The 27339-nt window shown below is 44.5% G+C and overlaps 1 protein-coding gene across 6 annotated transcripts in view; it reads left to right on the top strand.

The window, feature by feature from the left end:
- The window catches only part of CEP85 (centrosomal protein 85), a 193726-nt gene that overhangs the window by 20462 nt on the left and 145925 nt on the right, over positions 1 to 27339 (top strand). For all 6 annotated transcript variants that reach the window (XM_073564674.1, XM_073564667.1, XM_073564648.1 and 3 more), the window contains exon 6: positions 26245 to 26362. In XM_073564674.1, coding sequence (XP_073420775.1) covers positions 26245 to 26362 — 118 coding nt within the window. The remainder of the gene's footprint in view (positions 1 to 26244; positions 26363 to 27339) is intronic.

Raw genomic sequence — 27339 nt, 5'->3', positions numbered from 1 at the left:
AAATAAACCTGGACAGAAATGATGGTACCCTTAACTTAATATTTTCTTGCACCACCTTTTTAGGCAATCACTGCAATCAGACGATTCCTGTAGCGGTCAATGAGACTTCTGTGCCTCTCAACAGGTAATTTGGCCCACTCAAGAGCAAACTGCTCCAGTTGTCTCGTGTTTGAAGGTTGCCTTTTCCAGACGGCATGTTTCAGCTCTTTTCAAAGATGCTCAATAGGATTTAGGTCAGGGCTCATAGAAGTCCTATTCAGAATAGTCCCAATTTTTTCCTCTTATCCATTCTTGGGTGTTTTTAGCTGTTTTGGGTCATTATCCTGTTGCAAGATCCATGACCTGCGACTGAGACCAAGCTTTCTGACACTGGGCAGCACACTTCTCTCTAGAATCCCTTGCTAGTCTTGAGATTTCATTGTACCTTGCACAGATTCTAGACACCCTGTGCCACACACAGCAAAGCAGCCCCACAACATACTCTCCTCCCATGCCAGTGCTGTTTCCGAGGTCTGCTGCAGCCCGTACTATCTCTTCATGTTCGATTTGTCGAAAGGTGGAGACTGTGACACCAGCGTTGATTGGGCACCGGTGTCACAACAAAACACGAGAGCCCCAGGAGAGCGACTCTCAAAACCGCGGGAACAGTGTCGGCACAGTAGGTGAATATAGACTTTGCTATTTTATCTCGTAGCTAAGCGAGGGGTACAAGAAGTTGTCCAAGTAGTGGACAACTTTAAGAGATAGTGGAGTCAACTCCAAAACTTTTCAGGTTTTGTTTTTGGTGCTCAAAATGGAGCAAATTAAAATTTCCAGTTCACCAATCCTGACAGCACCATAGAGGACATCCTTCTTGTCCTCACTGGGACAGGAAACGAGAGGTTAAAAGGACCCTCTCATCTTCACCCCTTAGTGTTTCCTGTCTCAGTGAGTATAGGAACGACGAGAGGAAGTTCCTATCTCTGGCTGCACTGGGCAGATTAGCGTGGATCTGGGGGGCCCAGCCTTTCCCTTCCTGCTGTCAAAAATCTGCGGCCGACACCATCCGTTGGGCAGTCCCTCAGACTATTTCAGTGAGCGCTGCTCCTGAGTTGTGAGCTGCTTCCTCCTGCCTGGGGGCTCTCGGCTCTGGCTTCTGCCTCCGGAATGCTGAAACCCTGCAAGTGCGCTTCCAACTAGGTTCTCTAAAGCTATACAAAGGCTGAAGCCTTCTGTGAGGCAGCCTGTGTCCCACCTTGAGACCTAAACCTAGTGCTAAATGCACTTGTAAACACCCATACGAACCAGCAAATGATAGGGGCATTAGTAGGCTCTCATTTAAAACTGCTTTCCTGGTAGCAATCACATCTGCCAAAAGAATAGGGCTTGTAATTTCACCTATCCAAGACCTGTATTTACACATGTTTGGAGACCGACTGGTCTTGAAGCTTAACCCAGCGTTCCTCCCCAAAGTGGTATCAACTCCGAACATGTACCTTGACAACGTTCTCCCATCCTTTTGCCAGCACCTTAGGAACCCGAAGAGACAATACTTTAATTGCCTAGATGTTAGGGAGACAGTTCTCCAATACCTAGAGACAACTAGGGGCTGGAGACAGGACACAAACTTGTTCGTGCAATATGGGGGGGCAGACGGGTTAGAAGGCGGCAAAATGCACAATATTTAGGTGGATCAGATCCACAATTGATCTTGGCCTATGAGGCTGAAGGAAGATCTCCCCCGGAAACTCTTGGGGCCCATTCAACTAGGGCCATAGCTTCATGGGCAGAGAATGTGGATCAGATATGTAGAGTCGCAACACTGTCGAGTTTAAATATTTTCTTGAGACATTTATAAGCTACATGTAGTCTCGGGGCAACTGGCCTTTGGTAGGAAGGTTCTTCATGCAGTGGTTCCACCCTAGATCATCATACTTTGATATTCTCCATGGTGCTGTCAGATTGGTGAACTGGAAAACAGTAATTAGGCTTACCGATAAGTGTATTTCCAGCAACCCATCCTGACAGCACTACTAGTTTCCTCCCTTCTGTGAAGAATTCTATACTAATGTGATGTAACGTTTGTATAAAGAATAACTAATTTATGTTGCATCCATCCAGATGGGGTACTTTGAAAAGACACTGAGGGGTGGAGATAGGAGGGTCCTTTAAACCTCTCGTTGTTTCCTATTCCAGTGAGGATAAAGGATGTCCTCCATGGTGCTGTCAGGATGAGTTCCTGGAAATACAATTACCAGTAGGTTTAATTACTGTTTTTGTATAGCCCTCCACTGTTCTGCATGGCTATGCCCCGAAAACTTTGAGGCCATCCATAAATTTTTGCATTACAGTGATAATGCACAATGTCGAGTCCCAAAAATAGATAAAATCCTCAAATTTATTTCAAATATTTTAAAAGATCATACAGGTTAGGGATACATCTCAATGCGTTTTCTGGCAAAACCCCTTATTCACTGAGAGAGATTCCTTATGATACATGGTATAAGAACAAATGACAAATGGTAACCAGTCGTTGATCAATGAACACACATGTTAACAATCAATCACATTTTGAGAATAATTTGCATAATCGCCAAGCTAGATTCCCCCCCCCCCCCCCCCCCCAAAAAAAAAAAAACAAAAAACACCTCCATAGTCAAACCACTGGATTTTAATATCGATAAAGTGTCATTTCTATAATTCATACCATTGGGGCATTTTGTATCTAGCTTAAATCCAAAATAGTTCTCTTAGGAGGAGTTTTTTCTTCCAATCACTGCCTCTAATAGGATTATCCACTCTTTCTGTCCCATAGAATGAAAAATTAGTTAATTCCCCTTTATGTCTCTACAAAATGTTTGCATGCTCCTGAATAGGATGCATTTTTATTTCTGATGTTGGTAACATGTTCTGCCATCCTTTTCTTTAATTTACGTATTGTGCAGCCAATGTATTTCATTTTACATTCTTTGCAAAAAATACAATATACAACATGGATTGTATTACAATTAATGAATCTTTTAATATCATTGGCTGCATCAATCTTTTGAGTTTGCAGTGTATATTGACACATAGTGCATTTGGGACATGCACATTTAAAAAAAAAAAAAAAAAAAAAAACCTTTGCAGCTTAGCAAAGTTTTTTTTTTTTTTTTTTTTTTTTTTTTTTTTTTTTTCACTTCTGGGAGGCATGTATAGGCATGGGGAAAGAGTAGCACCTATTGATCTCCCTCTTCTCTGCACACATACTAATCCATTTTCCAGGACTTTATATAAGTCCTGATCTTGGAATAATATAGGGACATATCTATGTACAATATTTTTTATTTCCTGAAATTGGCAACTAATGGAGTACTAAAAATGGTTTTATTTTTCATTTTGTTAAATTTTGTTGTTGGTTTCTTATTATTTATACAATCATCTCGAGCGTTTCTTACAAGAACTTTTTTTTTTTATTTCTGTATCAATTTGTTGTTTCCTATATCCCCTTTCCATTAGTGTCGGTGTTGCTATCTCTGCTTGTTCATGGAATAGTGTGATATCAGAGCTGTTTCTATAGATTCTATTTAGATCACCATAAGGGATTGAATTCACAGTGTGCGCAGGGTGGCAGCGGTCTGCTCTAAGTGTGGAATTCTCACTAATAGGTTTTCTATAGTTCCGATATCTGAGTTTTTGTTTTACATCTCCCATAAGAAACAAATCCAAGAAACTGATTTTATCCTGTGGTTCGGTATACGTAAATTTTAAATTTACATCATTAGCATTGATATAGGATACAAAAGTGGGGTTCTCTCCACTTGCCCCACCCATATTAGTAAAACATCATCCAATTATTGCACATATAGCTCAATGTCATTTTTTAAGGGATTTTTGCCTGTAAAACTATTTTCTTCCCGCCACGATACAAAAAGTACTGCTACAGATGGAGAGAAACATGAATCCATTGGGCAACCTTTGATTTGGAAATAATATTCCTTATTGAACATAAAAATTTATGCTCTAAAAGATATTCAATGCTACGGATAATTTCCTTTTGTTTCATCTCTGTAGCCGCTGTATTTTTGTAGATGGTGGAACACAGCACTTAATGCTAAATTATGTGGAATAGATGAAAACAAGTTTACCACATGACATGACAGGAATTTAGATTTTTCAGACCATTTTACATTTTTCATATAATCGATTACTGATGATGTATCATTTAAATAACCTGGGGTTCTGGGAATTAATGGCTGTAGATAAAAAAAAAAAAAAAAAACTACCCATCGGCTTAAATTTTCATTCAAGGAAGAAATGATTGATATAATGGGACGCAGGAGTATAGGAAATTCTAATTTATGGGTTTTTGGAAGCCCATGAAATATTGATGTTATCGGATTATCAGGTATAATATTGCAACTTATTTCTCCAGTCACCTTCCACGACAGTCACCTTGGAGGTTGTCTCCCTGCCCTAATGGGGGACAGAAGACAGAGGTTAAATAACCCTCCCCTTCCTGCTACCTCCAGTGTTTTTCCTGTCCCCCAGTGGAGCTTGAAGAGGTTACAGAAGGGGCTGCCGTGGCCAGCGAGCGGAGCTCCTACATACTTACAGCTGGGCAGCCGAGATTGGGGGGGGTTTGCCTCTCCTCCTCCGTGTCGCTGCTCCCGTCTCCACCTTCTGGTGTGACTCGGGACTTCTCCGCCCCTCCCGTGCCCCTTGGGGCAAAGCGGGGCGGTATAGTGCTGGCCGGGGTCCTCCCGTTAGCTCCCCGGCGTTCTCCGTCCTCCCATGCTGCTGTTCGAGGCCGCGCGGCATCGGAGGGGGCGGAGCTTCAGACCGGAAGTGACGTCGGCACGCTTTTGGTTACATAACATAGTAACATAACATACTGTAGTTTTGAAGGCTGAAGGAAGACCTTATGTCCATCTAGTTCAGCCTATTTTTAGTGCAGCTGTTCTTCCCCCTAAGCTGGGTCAACCATCTACCTATAATATTCTGTTATTCGTAACCTTCTATACTGTTACTCACAAGAAAAGCATCCATTCCTTTCTTAAATTCATTCAGTGAGCTGGCCATCACCACTTCCTCAGGAAGAGAATTCCAGAGCCTCACTGCTCTTACTGTGATGAACCCTCTTCTATGCTGGTGCAGAAATTCTTTCCTCCAAACGAAGAGAATGCCCCCTTGTTCTTGTCACAGTCCTTGGTACAAACAGTTCATTGGAGAGATCTCTGTATTGCCCTCTGATATACTTGTACATATATATTAAGTCTCCCCTAAGTCTTCTCTTTTCTAGAGTAAATAGACCTAATTTTGATAACCTTTCTGGGTATTGTAGTGAACCAACTCCATTTATCATTTTAGTAGCCCGCCTTTGAACCCTTTCAAGGTCAGTAATGTCTTTCTTGAGCATCGGCGTCCAAAATTGCACACAATACTCCAAGTGTGGTCTGACGAGTGATTTGTACAGAGGGAGAATTATGTTTTCATCTCGTGTCCCCCAGACCTCTTCTAATGCATCCCATGACCCTATTTGCTTTGGTGGCAGCTGCCTGACACTGGGCACTCCAATTTAGCTTCTTATTGACTAAGATGCCTAAGTCTTTTTGCATGTCTGATTTCCCCAGCAGTTTCCCATTTAGTAAGTAATTATAGCATCTGTTTCTCCTTCTAATGTGCATAACCTTACACTTATCTGTGTTAAACCTCATTTGCCATTTTTTCAGCCCAATTCTCCAATTTACTCAAATCTGTCTGTAGTTGCAAACTGTCCTCCTTTGTGTTAACTACCTTACATAGTTTTGTATCATCTGCAAATACTGATATTTTACTGTGTAAGCCATCCACTAGATCATTAATAAATATATTAAATAGTAGGGGGCCCAATACAGAACCCTGTGGTACCCCACTAGTAACCCTGGCCCAATCTGAGTATGCACCATTAATAACCACTCTTTGTTTTCTATCACTAAGCCAGCTACCTACCCATCTACACACATTTTCCCCTAGCCCAAACTTTCTCATCTTACTTACCAATCTTTTATGTGGACAGTGTCAAATGCTTTAGAGAAGTCGAGATAAATGACATCCAATGATTCTCCTTGGTCCATTTGAGAGCTTACATCCTCATAGAAGCTGATCAGGTTAGTTTGACAGGAGCGATCCTTCATAAATCCATGTTGCTATGGAGTTAAACATTTATTAACATTGAGATATTCCATAATGGATTCCCTTAGAAACCCTTCAAAAATTTTACCCACAACAGATGTTAAGCTTACCGGCCTATAGTTTCCAGGTTCCCTTTTACACCCCTTTTTGAATATTGGTACCACATTTGCTTGCCGCCAATCAAAAGGAACAGACCCTGTTTCTATAGAGTCTTTAAATATAAGGAATAGAGGCCTGTCTATCACATTACTTAACTCCCTTAATACCCGAGGGTGAATGCCATCAGGGCCTGGTGATTTGTCAATTTTAATCTTACTAAGGCGGTTCTGCACTACTTCCTGGGTTAGGCAGGTAATACTTAATGGGTAGTTTACATTATCACTCTGCATTTCCCCCTGGCAAATCCTTTTCCTGTGTGAACACTGTTGAGAAAAAAGGATTTAAAACATTTGCTTTTCCCACATCGCTCTCTATGATTTCACCCTCATTGTTCTTTAAAGGGCCAACACCATCAATTTTAATCATTTTACTGTTTTTATAATTAAAGAATAGTTTGGGGTTTGTTTTACTTTCCTTAGCAATGAGTCTCTCAGTTTCCACTTTTGCTAAATGTATTTGTTTTTTACACATTTTATTTTTTTCTCTAACTTTTTAATGCTTCTTCATTGCCTTCTTGTTTTAGCTTCCTAAATGCCTTGTTCTTGTTATTTATTGCTCTTTTTACATACTTATTTAGCCACATTGGTGTTCTCCTGTTCCTAGCCCTTTTATTTCTGTACGGTATGGCTAGCTCGCAGTGGGTGTGTAAAACTGATTTAAATATTTCCCATTTATTTTCTGTGCTCCTATTTTTGAGGACATTGTCCCAATCAATTCGGGGAAGGTCCTCTCTAAGCTGATCAAACTTTGCTTTCCTGAAATTCAACGTTTTCGTAATCCCCTTCCAGGGCACCTTACTGAAGGACAAGTGGAATTGTATTATATTGTGGTCACTGTTCCCTAGGTGCCCATCGACTCGTACTTCTGTTATTCTATCTGGCCTGTTGCTTAAAATTAAGTCCAGAAGGGCACAAGTTGTGACAGATAATTATCCTTGGTTACTGACAGAAATTGGTTTCCTTTCTGAGATACGCAGGTTTCAGTTTCCCAGTCTATGTCGGGGTAGTTGAAGTCCCCCATAATAATCACCTCATTGTGATTTGCTGCTTTGTCTATTTGTTTCAATAATACATTTTCAGTGGTTTCTGTTATATGTGGTGGCTTATAACAAACCCCATGAGGATTTTATTACTTTTCCCTCCTTGTATCTCCACCCATAGAGACTCCACCTCTTCATTTCCCGTTTGTATATCTTCTCTTAGTGTGGACTTTATATATAGACAGACTCCACCCCTTTCCTTTTTTTACGATCCCTCCTAAACAAATCATATCCTTGCAAGTTAGCCGCCCAGTCATAGCTGTCTAACCATGTCTCAGTTATTCCTACTATGTCGTATTTTTCCTCATACATTACCAACTCCAGATCTTCAATCTTATTGGTCAGGCTTCTTGCGTTGGTCAGCATGCAGGAAAGAAGTTTTGCTTCATTTTTCTTAGCTTCTTTTTGAGTACCCTGTCTTGTGTCCTCTTTACCACATCTAGTATCCTTGATTAGTTTGTCCTTCTGCTGCATGTTCTTGTCTGCTGTTTTTCCTCCCATCCCTTCTAGTTTAAAGCCCTCCTGACGAGTGTGGCAAGTCTTCTGGCGAATGTGTGTTTCCCAGGTTTTGTGAGGTGTATCCCATCTCTTGCGAGAAGTCCATCGTAGAGGTAATTCACGCCATGGTCCAAGAATCCAAATCCTTGCTGCCTGCACCACCGTCGTAGCCAGTTGTTCACCTCTAGTATCCTATTCCTTCTTCTGATGCCATGGCCATCGACTGGGAAGATTGATGATAAAACAACCTGTATGTTCCGTTCCTTTATTTTCTTCCCCAGAATTTCAAAGTCTTCGCAGATAGATTTGTGCCTACATGTATCAGTAGGAAAGGGTAGTCGTCCTTGGATTTGAGGATAGTTGGTATCCTGTTGGCGACATCCTTGATTTTTGCTCCTGGGAGACAGCATACTTCTCATGCGGTTATGTCCGGCCTGCAGAGAGTTGTCTCTGTGCCTCTTAGTAGTGAGTCGCCCACAACTACCACTCTTCTTTTCTTTCCGGACGCACTGCTTGTTGCTCGTGAGTGTTTTTGAGTGTCATTTGTTTCCACTTTTGTTGACAGAGTAACTTCCTTTGTTGATAGTGTGTCTTCTCTTGTAGATACGGTATCATCCTGAGCTGTGCCAATTTCGTTCTCCAGCATGAGGGCTTCATATTGGTTGCTAAGCTGTGTGGGCAGAGGCGTATCCAGGGGGGGCTGCCGGGGCAGTTGCCCCGGGCGCAGGCAGCAGGGGGGCGCAGTCGGGCCGCCCGGCCGCCTAATGCAGTGGTCCGCACCCGCCCGACCCCCCCCCCCCCCCCCCCCCGGCGGGCGCGTTCTGCCGCTACCAGTCCTGGGAGTCGGCGGTTCTCTGACAGCCGACGCAGAGAAGGAGGCCGCGCCGGCTCCCAGGCAGCAATTGTACTGGCGTCTATGCAGACGCCAGTACAATTGAAGCTCTGACCGCCGGGTCAGCAGCGTGATCAGGTCATGTGATCACGCTGCTGATGTCACTCCCCGGCGCCCAGAGCGAACGCTGGTGGTAAGTGTGCTCCACTGTGGAGCTGAAGAACCACCGAAGATGGGAGATGTGGGGATGGGGGTTAATGAGTGGATATGGGGGTTAATGAGTGGAGATGGGGGTTAATGTGTGGGGGTTAATGAGTGGAGATGGGGGTTAATGAGTGGAGATGGGGGTTAATGAGTGGGGGTTAATGAGTGGAGATGGGGGTTAATGTGGAGATGGGGGTTAATGTGTGGGGGTTAATGAGTGGAGATGGGGGTTAATGAGTGGGGGTTAATGAGTGGAGATGGGGGTTAATGAGTGGAGATGGGGGTTAATGTGTGGGGGTTAATGAGTGGAGATGGGGGTTAATGAGTGGGGGTTAATGAGTGGAGATGGGGGTTAATGTGGAGATGGGGGTTAATGTGTGGGGGTTAATGAGTGGAGATGGGGGTTAATGAGTGGGGGTTAATGAGTGGAGATGGGGGTTAATGAGTGGAGATGGGGGTTAATGTGTGGGGGTTAATGAGTGGAGATGGGGGTTAATGAGTGGAGATGGGGGTTAATGTGTGGGGGTTAATGAGTGGAGATGGGGGTTAATGTGTGGGGGTTAATGAGTGGAGATGGGGGTTAATGAGTGGAGATGGGGGTTAATGTGTGGGGGTTAATGAGTGGAGATGGGGGTTAATGTGTGGGGGTTAATGAGTGGAGATGGGGGTTAATGTGTGGGGGTTAATGTGTGGAGATGGGGGTTAATGTGTGGGGGTTAATGAGTGGGGATGAGGGTTAATGTGTGGGGGGGATTTGGAGTGGGGGTACATAATGTGTGGGGAGATTTGCGAGTAGGGACGAGGGGTTGAGTGGGGATGGGGGGTACTTAATGTGTGTGGGGGATTGGGGATGGGGGGATTTGGAGTGGGGGTTCATAATGTGTGGGGGGATTTGGGAGTAAGGACAAGGGGTTATTGAGTGGTGATGGGGGGGTACTTAATGTGTGTGGGGGATTGGGGATGGGGGGATTTGGAGTGGGGATGGTATTTAATGTGTGTGGGGAGATTTGAGGACACAAAATGAAGAGTATGTATGAGGAAACAGTATGGGGGGATGGGTGCAGACAGTAAGGGGTGCGAACGGGTGAATGTATGTGGACACAGTATGGGGAGTCAGGGATATGTGTGAGCAGACAGTATAGAGAGTGGGGGGTAAATATATGAGGAGACAGTATGAGGAGGGAGGGGAATAGTGTGAGGCCACAGTATATTGCAGATATTTTTATTTGGGAGCATTATAATGACACTTCTATCTTTAAGGGCATCGTGTGGGGATTTGCTGCAGAAGACCGGAGAAGATGGAAGTCTGCAGAGACGGCTGTGGATGAGAACTCATCATGGGGTCTGGACAAGAAGAAAAGGAGACCGACTGCAGAGACAACGTCATCTATAAGGTACCTGGATGTAAATATTTGTGATACTGACTAATTCTCATGTTTTTATTTGTTAGGAGCATTAAAGGGGCTGTCCAGGTTTGTGCTGAGTCTGCAGACATTCTATGTGACTGCAGACTTCTGAATTCTCACAGTGCTCACTGAACGCTGTCAGGATTCTCTCGTGCCGGTAATTTACATACATACGGTCACATGCTGACTAGACATGTGTGGCCTCACTCAATGAAAATGAACGGAGCGAGGCCGGGCACGTCTAGTCGGAATGTGGCCAGAAGTATACAAATCACATACTTGTGCTGACATGACTGTATATCGGCAAGGGAGAATTCTAAAAGTGTGCAGTGCATTCGTTGTGAGAATTCAGAAGCTGCAATGTCAGGATTCAGCTCTGCAGGCTCCAGTAGTCATCACACGGACACTTCACTCATATGCGATTTTCATAGTTATGGTCCTGTGACAACGAGCTTCTCTTCCTGCTTTCAGTTTTTTACTGAACATTGAGAGCATTAGGGAGAGCAGCTCGTGGGTACATGACAAACTGTGCAAGTCGCATATGTACTTGGGGGGGGCGCGCCGAACCAAATTCTTGCCCCGGGTGCCAGAAAGCCTAGATACGCCTCTGTGTGTGGGTGGTGATGACCACTTGATCCGTTTGCTTCTTTTCGTCACATGGCTCCACTTTTCAGCCTGTGTATGTGCTCTGAAGCTTTTCTCGCTTTCCAAATCCTGAATGGTTGCTTCTGCTTCATCCAAGAAGTCCTCATGTTCTTTAATTACCTTCAGTGTTGCTATTCTTTCTTCCAGTCCCTGCACCTTTTGTTCTAAGAGGGCAACAAGTTTGCACTTCTGACAGGTAAAGTTGAGTTTTTGGGCTGGAAGATCCGTAAACATGTAGCATGTGTTGCAGGTGACCGTGTGGATTTTCTTCTCTTCCATATTGCTGATGCAGGCTATGATGGGTGGAAACTCAAACAGCGAGACCTGGCAAGTCCCAGCGATCGATCAGCTTAAGGCGACTCTTCTCTTCCCAGAATGCACCGGAAATATGCAGATGAGCTTCCTGCTTCTCCAATCCCTGGGATGGGAACGGGGATGCGCGCTGGGAACCGGGGAATTATTAAAAAAAAAAAAATTATCCGATGGCAGCAGGGGTCGGATGGCAGTTCCTCCCCATGGACCAGGAGGAAGGAGGGGCACAATATGACGGACGCTGCAGACGCCAATATAAGGGTGCCACAGACTCCAGGTAAGCGCAGTATGTCTGAGTGCGGACATGGATGGTGACAAGCCCTCAACTACTGCATCTGTGGAGCCCAGCGTTTCCCCCCTCCTACCGTGAGTAGCAGGGCCGGTCCCTAAACTGTCAAACTTTGGTGGCACGGGTCTGAACAAGCCTTCTCTCTCTTCTTGTAGGAGGCCCCAAGAAATCCTCGCAAATGTGGTATCTGTGGTGCCAGGTTCCATTCTGATAATAAAAAGAAGCTATGCCAGCCCTGTACGCAGAACATTCTGCGCACCGAACAGCCCTCCCTGTTTGACAGCATAAAAACTCATTAGACAGGAGGTTCAGACCGGTGACCCCTGGCCCTCTCCCAAAAAAGAGGAAAAGGGCACCTTCGGAGGCCGACTCAGATTCAGGAGAAGTCCGTTCCTCGGTCAGAGGATATTTGGGAGAATGAGTGCTCAACATCCACCTCCAAACACGACGCAAAGAAATACTATTTTTCTTCTGAGGATATGGAGGAGTTGGTCTCCATGGTGAGAAATACCATGGGGGTTGAGGAGGTGATCTCTCAGTTCAGGATGAGATGTTTGGGGGGCTGAAACCCAGAAGTAGGAAGGGCTTTCCGGTTCATGAAAACATACAAAATCTAATGGCTCAGGAGTGGTCCTCCCCCGAAAAGGCACTTAGTGTACCATCAGAACTTAAAAGCCGCTTTCCCCTCGAGGGTGACAGCTCTATTTGGGAAATTCCTAAAATAGATGGGCAGGTCGCTAAAGTGACTAAAAAGACGTCCCTCCCTTTCGAGGACTCTTACCAGCTGAAGGATCCGATGGATTGTAAAATAGAAAGTCACCTTAAGAAATCCTGGGAAGCTTCTACGAACTTGCTTAAGGCAAACGTAGCCTCCATTTGTGTCGCCAGATCATTGTTCTTCTGGCTTCGTATGTTAGAGGAACACCTCTCGGTGGGTACTCCCAGAGAAGAAATCTTATATTCCCTTTTCTTCCCCCAAAAAGCAACAGGCTTTTTAGCCAATGCTTTGGGAGAAACGGTGCGGGTAGCAGCAAGGTCCCTAGTCCTTACAAATTCGGCTAGAAGAGCCCTTTGGCTGAAGTCATGGGGAGGTGACATCACCTCCAAGACAAAACTCTGTGCCATCCCCTTCCAGGGGCACCACGTGTTCGGGCCAGTCTTGGATGACATCCTCAAAGGCCTACAACAAAAAGAAATCGCTACCCGAGCAGAGAGTCGCCAATAGACGGTTTTTTCGTCCCCCATGAGAGCAGGCCTCCCAAAGGGAGTTCAGAGGGAAAGGCAAGACGGGACGATGGAGCTAGCCGAAGGGAGGTAGAGGGAAAAACATCCTTGTCCCTCAGCAACAACAACCCCCCCCCCCACTCTTTAAGAGTCACCCCTACACAGTCCCCAAAAAGTTCTAGTTCAGATGGATCTATTACGGGAAGGAGTAATTTCATACGTACCTCATCAGGAAATAGGCAGAGGACATTACTCCCGCCTATTCCTGGTGAAGAAGCCCTCCGGAAAGCACACTTATCATAAACCTAAAACCCCTGAATCGCTTCATCAGTTACCGGAGGTTCAAGATAGTCAGTAAAATCGGAAATCCCTCTTATTGGACAGGACTGGCTGATAGCTACGATAGACCTAAGGGACGCATATTACCATGTCCCCCTAAGGGGGTTCTCCGCCAGGTGTCCCGTTAAGCGCTGCTCCGTGTCTCGGAGCCGCTTACCCTCAGCGGGGCTCTCGGCTCCCGCTGCATCGCAGAGACACTGGAGGCGTTGGCGGTCGCGTCACTTCCGGGCGCCTGATAACTTCCGGCGGCGCCATGACAGGCGCATCAGTGCGGCCGGACGCGGCGCACAGGCGGCTCAGGACATGGTAGGATAAAACTGGGAAGGTGGGGCGACCAGGCAGAGACGCGGTAATCACTCCCCACCATGGAGAACGCCACACAGCCAGAGCAGCCAACGTCCGGAAGTAGGGCTCTGGAGCGGGGCTGTATATTCCAAAAGGCAGGAACTTAATAAATCTCCTGTGCTTGTAGGAGAAGACTGCATCGGCAGCCACAGCATTGACCTCCAGGAGACCCAAATGCCCCATCTGTACAATTAAATTACCGGGGTCATGGAAAAATCCCCTCTGAGGAGTGCACCCTGAAGATCATCAGGGGCGAACAGGCCTCTCTGCAGAAATGCGCACAATGGTCAGAGAGGAGGTCCAGGCATCCATCTCCAGAATTCTACCCGCTCAGTCTTCCAGCCAGCCCCAGGCTAAGAGGCCAAGATTGGAGTCCGATCAATCGTCGAGGAGATCCTTGACACGGACTCGGAGGAGGAAGGAGAGATCACCTCGGAACCCCCTGGTTATGGGGAAGAGATACCTCTTCTCGGACAACAGACGAGCTTCTCAGAGCCGTGAGAAGCACCATGCAAATTGAGGAGGCCCCAAAGACTAAATCCATCCAGGATGAGATGTTTGGAGGCCTGAGAGAGAGGATCCGTCAAGTCTTTCTAGTTAATGACCATTTCCGTTCGATGATTCTGGAGGAATGGGAGGACGCCGAGAAACGACTAGTCATACCTCGAGACTTTAAACTTAGACTACCGTTTAGCCAGGAGGACATTAACACTTGGGACGAGGTGCCTAAAATCGACACCCCAGTGGCCAGGGTGTCGAAGACTTCAATTCCCTTTTGAAGATTCCTCCAGCCTCAAAGAACCCATGGACAAGAAGGCCGATGTGCTCCTGAAAAGGGCTTGGGAGGCCTCTGTGGCGGTTATGAAGACATAGGTGCCACATCGTTTGCCAGATACATGCACCTATGGATCGACCACCTAGAACAACTAAAAGGTAAAACCCCTAGAGGGGATATTTTAGAAGGCCTTCCCCTGTTAAAAGTCGCAACCGTATTCCTGGTGGACACCTCTGCCGAATCCGTACGATTCGCAGCCAGGAATAATTCTTTGTCCAATGCGGCTTGTCGAGCCACTTGGATGAAGACCTGGTCAGGGGACTATCAGTCAAAAAATAAGTTGTGTGCCATACCCTTCTCAGGCGGGAAGGTATTTGGACCGGCCTTAGATAAGATCCTGGAGAATGCCTCGGATGACAATAAAGGTCTTCTGGAGGAAAAAACAAAAAAAACATTTCCCTTTCAGAGACCCCGATCCAACCAGAGGCAGGAATATAGAGGGAAGGGGAAATCACCTCGCTGGGAGTACACAAAAGGGGGGAAAAGTAGGGCTCCCCCGTCTCGCTCCAGGAGCAGGAGACAATGACGACATACCTGTAGGGGGTCACCTCAGACACTTCGCGGGGGCATGGGAACTCATCTCCCAAAACCGGTGGATCCTCAATACGGTCTCCCAGGGCTATACCCTCGAATTCACAACCCCCCCCCAGCACGGTTCGTCGTAACAAATCATCGGTCCAGGACCCTTATAGATCCCATTTTGGCAGACCTAAAAGACCTGCTAAAATCAGGGGTAGTATTTCCGTTCCCAGAGAAGGAAAGAGGGCAGGGCCCACTATTCAACCCTCTTCACCGTAAAAAAAAGTCAAGACAGTCGCACCATTATAAACCTAAAACCATTAAATCAGTAGATCCGATACAAAAGATTCCGAATGGAGTCTCTAAAGACCACCACCCCGCTGATAGACCAGAATGCGGCTATGTGCACAATAGATCTAAAAAGCGCATACCATCACCTTCCCATCCACCCTCACTCTCAGAAATTCCAGTGCTTTGCACTAAAAAAGGAAGCCGGTACTACCACTTTCAGTTTCAGGCTCTTCCCTTCTGCTTGGCTTCAGCACCTCGAGTATTTACGAAGCTGGTCGCCGAGATGGTGGCACACTTGAGGCAGAACGACATAATCATCATGCCATACCTAGATGACTTCCTGGTAATATCCCAGTCAACGGCGGAGTTAAATCAACTAGCCTCGGTAATAACCACGCTCGAAAGCCTAGGTTGGATCTTGAACAAGCAGAAGTCGGACCTGCAGCCCAGTACCCAGAAGAAATTCCTGGGAGTCATGTTGGTTCCAGGAGAAGAATCTCGTTTCTACCAGAGGAGAAAAAGAAACCCATCAGGGACAAGGTTCGTCAGCTATGGCGGGATCAGATATCCATCAGGACTGCTATGAAGATCCTGGGTACCCTGACCGCATGTATACCCTGTGCAAAGTGGTGCCAGGCCCACACAAGAGGCCTTCAGGAGATCCTAACAAAATGGGACAGACGGCAGTCCTCTCTGGACAAGAAGATTCGGCCTTCCCCAGTCTTTAAAGCATCGCTAAAATGGTGGATCAGTCGCAGAAATATCAGCCAGGGGGTTCCTTGAATCCTATCACCATCCGTAACGATCGTCACGGATGCCAGCAGAGACGGATGGGGAGCCCATCTGGAAGGAAGGTACCTGCAGGGAACATGGCCCGGGAACATCAGCGCGCAGTCCTCAAATTACAGAGAGCTTCGAGCGGTGTGGGAGACGTTAAAACGAAGCAGCTCAGAGCTACAGGATCAACACATAAAGATCATGTCAGACAGCATGACTGCAGTAGCTTTCTGATGGCATCAGGGGGGCCCAAGACACAGGAAACTGCAGGACCTAGCAGCCCGCATCCTCACCTGGGCAGAAAACAATGTTCACTCCTTGTCAGCAGTTCACCTAGAAGGCTCCCGGAACAGCATAGCCGATTATCTGAGCCGACAAAGTCCGAGCCACCGAGTGGGAATTAAAGTTAGAGATCTTCAGAGAGCTATGCCATTGGTGGGGAACACAGCTGGATCTTTTCGTGACAAGGAAGAGCGCCAAACTAAGGAGATTCTACACCCTCAACCCAGCAGACCATCCAGAAGGAGTCGACGCCCTGAGCCAGAGTTGGAGAAAGGAACTGCTGTACTGTTTTCCCCCTATCGCTATAATTCTGAGAGTCCTCAGGAAGATCCAGGAGGACCGGGCATGGGTGATGCTAATCATACCATTTTGGCCCAAGCGAAGTTGGTTCCCTCTCCTGAAGAAAATGGCTCAGGAGGGGCCACTCCACTTGCCGATGGCGGAGGATCTCCTGTCCCAGGGCTCAGTTCTGCACCCACATCTGGAGAACCTTCAGTTGGCAGCATGGATCCTGAGAGGGACATCTTAAAATCCAGAGGCCTCTCCGACCAGGTGATCTCAACGTTGCAGGCTAGCCGTAAACCCGTTACGAGGGCTATATATCAGAAAATTTGGAAGAAGTTCTGCTCGGAAGGTGGTAGTACCCCCATAGATCTGTCTTGCCCGAATATCCCTCAGATCCTTGACTTCCTGCAGGCAAGATTTAATAAGGGCCTAACCCCAAGCAAGTTAAAAGTCCAGATAGCAGCGCTAAGTACTTTCTTTAATTTCTCCTTAGCCTCTCATCCATGGATAGCTTGATTTACAAAGGCCATCCAGAGATTGAGACCCACATTAAGGAAAACGGTTCCCCCGTGGGACCGAAATCTGGTACTTAACGCCCTATGCAGTCCTCCTTACGGGCCAATATCCGAAATAGACATCACAAGGCTCACACAAAGTCTTTCTGGTAGCCATCACCTCAGCCAAGCGGCTGGGCGAAATCCGGGCCCTGTCAGTCCAGAATCCCTATATACAGATCTTTGAGGACTGCATAATACTAAGACTAAACCCAGGTTTCCTTCCTAAGGTAGCATCTCCCCAGAACTTAAACCAGGAGATAGTCCTACCCTCATTCTGCCCATTTCTGAAAAACGATAAAGAAAAACTTTCACTCATTGGACGTCAGATGAGCAGTCACGCGCTACTTAGAGGTCACGCAGAAGTGGCGACAGGACACAAAATTGTTTGTCCAGTACGGGGGTCAAAGTAGGGGTAGAGGCGCATCTACACACACCCTAGCAAGATGGTTAACATTAGTTATCGCCTCAGCGTACGAAGCCAAGGGGTTACCTATACCAGAGGGGCTTAGAGCCCATTCCACCAGGGCAATGGCAACATCATGGGCAGAGAGGGCGGGAGCCTCAGTAGAGAAGATATGCAGGGCCGCCACCTGGTCTACACTAAACACTTTCTGTAGACATTACAAATTGGACACGCTAACAGCCAGCCAGACTACCTTTGGTCGTAAGGTGTTACAGGCTGTAGTCCCATCCTAAGCGAATTCCTACTTTGGTATTCCCCATCGTGCTGTCAGGATAGGACGTCCTGGAAAACAGAGATTAGACCTACCGGTAATGTTATTTCCAGGAGTCCATCCTGACAGCACTGGTAGTTCCCTCCCAATGATTTGTATTTGTGTTACTATGCTTGTACTAAATCTCAATAAATATTAATTGCATTCATACTAGTGTGGTACTTGGAAAAATCACTGGAGTGTGGAGGTGGGAGGGGAACTTTAACCTCTCGTGCATTTCCTGTCCCTGTAAGGATGAAAGGAGAACCCCATCGTGCTGTCAGGATGGACTCCTGGAAATAACATTACCAGTAGGTCTAATCTCCATATTTCTTCAAATCACTGCCTCTAATAGGATTATCCACTCTTTCTGTCCCATAGAATGAAAAATTAGTTAATTCCCCTTTGTGTCTCTACAAAATGTTTGCATGCTCCTGAATAGGATGCATTTTTATTTCTGATGTTAGTAACCTGTTCTGCCATCCTTTTCTTTAAAAAAAATCTAAAGAAAAATCTAAATTCCTGTCATGTGATGTGCTAAACCTGTTTTCATCTATTTCACATAATTTAGCACTAACTGCTGTGTTCCACCATCTACAAAAATACAGCCTATACACGGATGAAACAAAGGAAATTATTATCCGTAGCATTGAATATCTTTTGGAGCATAATTTTTTTTTTATGTTCAATGAGGATTATTATTTCCAAATCAAAGGTTGCTCAATGGGCTCATGTTTCTCTCCATCTTTAGCGGTACTTTTTGTGTATTGCGGTGGGAAGAAAACATTATTTTTGCAGACAAAAATTCCTTCAATAATGACATTGAACTATATGTGAGATATTTGGATGATGTTTCACTAATATGGGTAGGGCAAGTGGAGAGAACCCCACTTTTGTATCCTATATCAATGCTAATGATGTAAATTTAAAATTTACGTATACCGAACCACAGGATAAAATCAGTTTCTTGGATTTCTTATGGGAGATGTAAAACAACAATTCAGATATCGAAACTATAGAAAACCTATTAGTGGGAATTCCACACTTAAGAGCAGACCGCTGCCACCCTGCGCACACTGAATTCAATCCCTTATGGTGATCTAAATAGAATCTATAGAAACAGCTCTGATATCACACTATTCCATGAACAAGCAGAGATAGCAACACCGACACTAATGGAAAGGGGATATAGGAAACAACAAATTGATACAGAAATAAAAAAAAAAAGTTCTTGTAAGAAACGCTCGAGATGATTGTATAAATAATAAGAAACCAACAACAACAAAATTTAACAAAATGAAAAATAAAACCATTTTTAGTACTTTGCCAATTTCAGGAAATAAAAAATATTGTACATAGATATGTCCCTATATTATTCCAAGATCGGGACTTATATAAAGTCCTTGAAAATGGATTAGTGTGTGTGTGCCAAGAAAAGGGAGATCAATAGGTGCTACTCTTTCCCCATGCCTATACATACCTCCAAAAAGTGATAAAAATTAACTTGGCTAAGCTGCAAAGGTTTTTTTTTTTATATGTACATGTCCCAAATGCACTATGTGTCAATATACACTGCAAGCTCAAAAGATTGATGCAGCCAATGATATTAAAAGATTCATTCATTGTAATAAAAACCATGTTGTATATTGCATATTTTGCAAGGAATGTAAAATGAAATACATTGGCTGCACAATACGTAAATTAAAGAAAAGGATGGCAGAACATGTTACTAACATCAGAAATAAAAATGCATCCTATTCAGGAGCATGCAAACATTTTGTAGAGACATAAAGGGGAATTAACTAATTTTTCATTCTATGGGACAGAAAGAGTGGATAATCCTATTAGAGGCAGTGATTGGAAGAAAAAACTCCTCCTAAGAGAACTATTTTGGATCATTAAACTTGATACAAAATGCCCCAATGGTATGAATTATAGAAATGACACTTTATATCTATATATTTTTTTTTTTTTTGGGGGGGACCTAGCTTGGTGATTTATACAAATTATTCTTATGTGATTGATTGTTAACATGTGTGTTCATTGATCAATGGTTGGTTACCATTTTATTTTTATACCATGTATCATAAGGAATCTCAGTGAATAAGGGCTTTTGCCAGAAACTCGTTGATGTATCCCCAACCTGTATGAAATTTTAAAATTTAAATAAATTTGAGGATTTTATCTATTTTTGGGACTCGTCAAAATTTCTTTCCTATGATAAGTCGCAAGTCACGACCATTGGCTCGAGACCCACTACATTGCAAGATGAACTGAATCATAATATAGGACACGGTGAGGCTATTTTTTTGGTTTTACAATGCACAATGTCCTCTTCTGAGATTACCCCAACTTTGACTGACTTTTCAAATGTTCAGCTGGCTATCAGCAAAAAGTTTGCGGAGGTGGATGTTCCTCAAAAGGACATCTGCATGGATAAGTCCCTAATACACTTCAAGGGGAGGCTCAAATTCAAGCAATACCTGCCCAGTAAGAGTGCCAGATAAGTAATTAAGCTGAAAAAACTGTGTGTACCTCAGGGTACACACAAGAGTTTAGGGTTTATGAAGGGAAGGACATCTGATTTGCCTGATCTGGGAATGAGTGGGAAAATTGTATGGGATTTAGTGCACCCACTGCTGGATCAAGGTTATCACCTCTTAAGTAGATAAAGTTTATACCAGCATCACACTCAAGTCCCTCTGCACGAGCTACTGCAGCCTGCTGTACTGTCCGCAAAAATCATAGAGATCTCCCTAAGTCGCCAATTGGGCAGCTGCTTAAAAAGGGCGACAGAAGAGCCCAATGTGGCAACAACTTACTTTTGGTCTAGTACAAGGACATGAGGGATGTCCTTTTCTTGATCAACATACATGATTATGGCAGCAGCATCCCTGCTGATCTAGGTCCCTTTACACAGGTCCACAAACTAAACCATGTACTGAGGTACAACAAGATCATGAGGAGAGTTGGTCTCTGATCAAGTTCTCCAGTCGTGCAGCGCCGGGAGTAAAAGCCAAGATGTGATACAAGAAGCTGGCTGTGCACATTGTACAGATGGCAATGTACAATGCTTACGAGTTATCACGATATGCAGACCAGACCGGGACCTTCCTTCAGTTCCCGGAACTGATGAGGAAGGCCCTAATGTTTTGAAGTTGGTAAGGAGATGGCCCCAGTACTTGCAGAACTGAAGGTGCCTCTTTTGTACCAGGGCAATGTTTCCCCAGTGATGCCCCTCAAATTTGAAACAGGAAGATGTCAAAAAGTGTGTTACAAAAGGGGAATACTCAAGGACGCCACCACTTATCAGTGTGACACCTGCCCTGACAGACCTGGTCTGTTTATGAAAGACTGTTTCAGAGTCTAAAACTCATGCATGGACTAATACATTTATTTCTTCTACAACTCACACATGCCAACCTGATGCACTCTACACAACTCGTGTATGCCACCACATTAAAAAATTCACATACCAAGAAAACACTAGATCAATTCCAAAGGGTCACTAGTGGGGGATTTCCACCATTTAGGCACATCAGCTGCTCTCCATGCACGACATGACGCCTGCAGACTATTCCATCAAAGTCTGCATTCCAAAACGTTACTCTTACCCTTCCGAGCCCTGCCGTACACCCAAACAGTTGTTTTCCTCCACATTTGGGATATCCGTATACTCGGAAGAAATTGCACAACAGTTTTTGGGATCCATTTTCTTCTGGTTAGTCTTGTGAAAGGAAAAAAGAAATGGGTCTGAAAGATCATTCTTATGGGAAAAAATGTTTGTTTTTTTCACAGCTCTATCTTTATAAACTTCTATGAAGCATCTGGGGGTTTAACCACTTATTGACAGCCGATATGCCTTTTAACAGCAGTTAAAGGTACTTATTCCACAGCGCCGCTTTTTACCGACGCTGAGAAATAAGTGTATAGTGATCAAAATAAAAAAAATAGTAAATCAAACCTCCCTTTATCACCCCCTTAGTTAGGCAAAAATTATAAAAATAAAAAGTATTAATTTCCATTAGGGTTGGGGATGTGTGTTTGGGTTGGGATTAATGTTAGGGGTGTATTGGGGTTGGAGCTGGAAATGGAGGTTCCACTGTTTAGGTACATCAGGGGGTCTCCAAACACGACATGGTGCTCACCATTGATTCCAGCCAATTTTGCATTCAAAAAGTCAAACGGTGCCCCCTCCCTTCTGAACCCTGCCATGTGCCCAAACAGTGGCCCACTGGGTATTGCACAACAAATTTTGTAGTCCGTTTTCTTCTGATACCTTTGTGTAAATAAAAAGTTTAGTTCCAAAGTACCGTATTTTTCGCATTATAAGACGCACCCCCAAATTTTTTGAAGAAAAATACAAATTTTTTTTTCGTTAAATGGGGGTCTGTCTTATAATGCCAGTGTCCACCTTACAAATCATATGTCCTTCATCCTGGTATCTATTAAACCCCCATCCTGGCACATGGCCCCACTGTGCTACTGGCACATTGCCCCATTGTGCTGCTACACTGGCATATTGCCCCATTGTGCTGCTGGCACACACTTGACCCCCACCCCCCCCACCCCATCCTGGATATGCCCCCTGTGCTGCTGGCATGTTCATGATAAAATAAGTTAACTCCCCTTCCCATGATGACTGCTCCCAGCTCCCCCACGGCTCTTCCTGTGTCTGTGCTGACATCCAGGAGCTGCTCATACAGACATTTCATTGTAGCTGCAGGACCTTCCATCACATGACTGCAGTCCTGCACACTGGGAGTCATGTGACCACGGGTCCTATTGACACAGCAAGAGCCAGGGGAGAGCTGGGAGCACGGAGCCATCATCAGAAGGTGACTACAGTGACGGGGCAGTGGGGGGAGAGTGCAGGCACATGTAATATGCGCTGCTCCCCTGTCTACCCACTCGGCGTGGCTTCAGCGCCGAGGTGATGGACAGCGGGTGCAGTGAATATTACATGAGCCTAATGAGCGGGAGCACAGGACCTCCCGCTGTCTCTGCAGCCCAAAGCCCAGCCCCCTGACACTACAACAGAGCCACCCCCCCTCTACAGCACACATTCGGATTATAAGACGCACCCCCCCACTTTCCCCAAAAATTTTGGGGAACAAAAGTGCGTCTTATAATCTTAAAAATACGGTAAATTTTTTGTGAAAAAAGTAAAATGTTCATTTTTTTTCCTTCCACATCGTTTTAGTTCTCGTGAAGCACTTGAAGAGTTAATAAACTTCTTGAATGCGGTTTTGTGCACCTTGAAGGGTGCAATTAATAGTGTAATTTTTTGGTATTTTCTGTTATATTGACACCCAGAAAAAGAACAAACAAATGTGAGGGGGTCCCTAAATAAACTGGTTTTATAAATTTTGTTGGAACAATGAGAAATTACTTGTCAACTTTAAACCCTTATAACGTCCTAACTAAAAAAAATTGTTTCCAAAATTGTGCTGATGTATAGTAGACATGTGGGAAATGTTATTTGTCTATTTTGCGACATATCGCTCTGATTTCAGGGTACAAAAATTAAGTTTTGAAAATTACTAAATTTTGAAAAATGTTGCCAAATTTAAGTTTTTTTCTTTGTATAAACACAAGTTATATCGCTCAAATTTTACTATTAACATGAAGTACAATATGTCTCAGAATCAGTGAGATATGTTCCAGAGTTATGACCTCATAAAATGACAGTGGTCAGAATTGTAAAAGCTGACTTGGTAATTAAGTACCACATTTAGGGACATGGTGTCCAATAATGATTACAGCAAATTTTGCATTCTAAAACTTAAATGGTGCCCCTACCCTTCCGAGCCTGCCGTATGCCCAGTCAGTAGTTTTCCTCCACATATGGGGTATCTGTGTACTCAGAAGAAATTGAAAATAATTTTTAGGGTACATTTTTCTCCTGTTACCCTTGTAAAAATCAAAAAGGGTCTAAAGTGAAAGAAAAGTTCATTATTTTTCCATCCACATTGCTTCAGTTGCTGTGAAGCACCTGAAGGGTTAATAGACTTTTTGAATGTGGTTTTGAGCACCTTGAGGGGTGCAGTTTTTATATTGGTGTCACGAGTATTTTCTGTCACATAGGCCCCTCAGCGTCAAGTTAAATGTGATGTGGTCCAAAAAAAGGGTTTTGTAAATTTTGTTGTAAAAATGAGAAATCGCTGGTCAACTTTTATCCGTCCTAACAGAAAAAAAAGATATTTCCAAAGTTGTGCTGATGTAAAGTAGACATGGGAAATGTTATTTATTAATCATTTTGTGTGACCTAACTCTGTTTAAAGGTCATAAAATTAAGTTTGATAACTGTAAAATTATCGCCAAATTTCCATGTTTTCTTTTTTTTTTTTTTTTAATTTACTAACATAAATAAATGCAAGTCGTATCAAACAAATTTTTACTAATATCATGAAGTGCAATATGTCACAAGCAAACCATCTCGGAATCGGTGAGATCCATTGAAACGTTCCAGAGTTACCACATAAAATGACACTGGTCAGAATTGTAAAATTTGGCCTGGTCATGAAGGTGAAAACAGCCTTGGAGAGGTGAGGGGGTTAAGACCCAACAGACCCGGTTATTAAGGGATTAAGATAAACACACAGAACCTTGGAGAGTCTCCATTCAGTTAAGCCCCCGTCACACATAGCGAGATCGCTGCTGAGTCACAAGTTTTGTGACACTTCTCAGCGACCGACCCCCTGCCGGGTATCGCTGATCGTCCTGGAATGGCCAGGACATTTTTTTTTTTTTGATCGCTGGTCTCCCGCCTGTCACACGCAGTATGCGTGCTGGCAGTGCTTAGAAACCCGATGTGTACCTTAGTTACCAGCACGCTGGTGCAGGGAGCTGGTAACCAAGGTACACATCAGGTTTCTAAGTGCCGTGCACCTTGGTTACCAGCTCCCTGCACCAGCGTGCTGCTAACTAAGGTACACAGTGGGTAATTAAGTGATGTGTGTCTCTTGTTACCCCCGTGTCGCTGGTGCTGATCGCTGGTGAAGCTGCCTGTTTGACAGCTCACCAGCAATCATGTAGCGACACACCAGCGATCCTAGCAAGGTCATATCGTTGTCGGGATCGCTGGTGCGTCGCTATGCGACGGGGCCCTTAATGACGGCTAATACCAGTTACTCATTTCACCATAGGAACCAGCACAACATAGTTGCCTTAAGAGTGCCATGTTTGTGTCATACTGAGGGTGACATGTTTGCTGGCATAAGAGCTGAAAATATACAGTGTGTCTGTAAAGTCATGGTGCACTTATGACCAGTCACAGGAAAGCAACAAAAGACTATATAAATTTGAAATCTGCACCGAATAAAAGGAAAACCCTCCCAGTTTTCAGTTTTTCAGAATCTGTGACCAAAGTGCTATGTGAATATTGGCACGTTTATAATGAAGCGCCACTACAAAGGAATAACATTACTCAGTGGGATAAGCAGTTCAAGGAAACCGGCAGTTTGGTGGAGAAACCTCGTTCTGGCAGGCCATCAGTAAGTAACGAATCTGTAAAGTCTATATGGGATAGCTACCTAAGGAGGCCTAAAAAATCTGTGCGTGTGCTCGACAATTACACCCAAGCAAGACTACAGTTCAGAAGGTGTTAAAAGAAATGTCTCTGTTTTACTGGGTACAAACTGTGCCTGTTGCACGCTACCAAACTGGTGGATAGACCCAAATGATGGGCGTCTGTTACAGATATGCTTCATTAGATCGACAGTGATGCAAGATTTTTGCAGAAGATTGTGTCTAGCGATGAGGCGACCTTCCATATCTGTGGACATGTTCATCCCTATAACTTACGAATATGGGCTGCTGAACATCCTTATCGTCAACATAAGTTGAGTACGAACGTAACACCCCTAAAGTGAACGAATGGTGTGGCCTGATGCATGATAAGGTGATAGGCCCATTTTTTTCGCAGAGCAGTCTGTGACCGCAAACACATATCTTGACATGTTGAAATTGTGTGCAGTGTCACAATTTCCAGAAGGTGTCATCTTTCAACAGGACAGCGCTCCTCCACACTACGTCACCATTGTTCATGAGTTTCTGGATAGAACATTCCCCACGGTGGTGGATAGGCAGGGGTTCCGTCAAGCCATGGCCACCACGATCCCCGGCTCTGATGCCCTTAGACTTTTACTTTTGGGGTTATGTGAAGCAACATGTGTACATTGAACATATCAACAACTTTAAAAACTTAAAACAGAGAATCACAGACGTTATTCACTGTTACACCAGACGTCCTTACCCGTGTGTGGCAAGAACTTCTCTAACGTTTGGATGTGTGTAGGGCAACAAATGGAGCCAACATCAAACTGCACTGAATACGTATGAAACTGGGAGAGTTTTTTTATTTGGAGGAGATTTCACATTTCAGTCTTTTTTGCTTTCCAGTGACTGGTGAAAAGTGTGCCATGACTTTACGGACACACTGTAGTTGCTATTTCAAGCCAAAATTGTTTTAGGCAATTATGCCAGATTTCAGTCATAATGTTGCAATATATTGAGGTGGAAAAATAATCTGATGTAAAGGGTTTTTATTTTATTTACAGGCAGCGTCAGCACATTGATGTCCTAGAACAAAAATTAAGGGAGAGAGAGCTGCAAGTCCATAGCACTGTGCTGAACCAATCCAGTCCATATAATGATATGTGTCTCATGAGGTTACAGGTAATTGCATATGACCACTAAAGCCTCTGTATGTCCTCTCCATAATATACAGTATTAATTCTAAGATGTACTTTTTAGGTAGAAAAAAATATTGCTTTAGTCCAAAGGCAGCCACCTGTAATTGAAAAGAATGCATGCTTTCCAATCACTAAAGGGCCTGTCACACTAAGCGATATCGCTAGCAATATCGCTATAACGTCACTGGTTTTTGTGATACCTCCGACCACTCCCCCGCTGGTTATCGCTGATCGCGCGAGAACATCCTGGACTGTTTCTCGTCAGCTTCCTGTGGCGCCGACTAGCGACGTGGGCGGGAGGACGTCAGGATCGCCTCGTCTGACAGGTAAGTAGCGACCCCCGACCCCTGCGATGTCGCTGGTGAGATCTGCCTGTGTGGCAGCTCACTAGCGACCACTTAGCGATGTACCAGCGATCCTGACCGCGTCATATCGCTGGTCGGGATCGCTGGTACATCGCTAAGTGTGACAGTACCTTAAGAGAACTGCTCTCTTGCCCCACACTGATCAGTCTGATCGGCGTCAGGCAGTAGTGAAAGCTGTACCTGCTTTGTAGCGGAAGGACCCTCAATCACTTCCTGACTGGGCAATTTTTTTTTTTTTTTCTTCCCCCCCCCCCCTCTCCTAAGAGCAATAACGTTTTCATTTTTGTTGACATAGATGCATGAGGTCTTGTTTTTTGCTGAGTGCGTTTTAGTTTGGAATGGCACTGTTTATTTTATCAATGTACTGGAAAGGGGGAAAGAAATTAAAGTGAAATTGTAGGGAAAACTCAATTCAGCAATTGTTTTTGGGGCAGAATTGTGTGTGTGTGTGTGTGGTGCAGGGGATGTGTGTGAGAAGGGTGGTTGCATCTGAGCGCTTGGATGTGTTTGTTCCAGAGCAGTGCATATACAGGTGCTTCTCACAAAATTAGAATATCAGAGTTAATTTATTTCAGGTCTTCAATACAAAAAGTGA

Source organism: Dendrobates tinctorius, unplaced genomic scaffold, assembly GCF_039654945.1.
Source record: "Dendrobates tinctorius isolate UK_male_01 unplaced genomic scaffold, ASM3965494v1 ptg000015l, whole genome shotgun sequence".
Taxonomy (NCBI): Eukaryota; Metazoa; Chordata; class Amphibia; order Anura; family Dendrobatidae; genus Dendrobates; species Dendrobates tinctorius.
The sequence above is the reverse complement of the archived record's forward strand: the minus strand, read 5'-3'. Positions and strand labels throughout refer to the sequence as shown.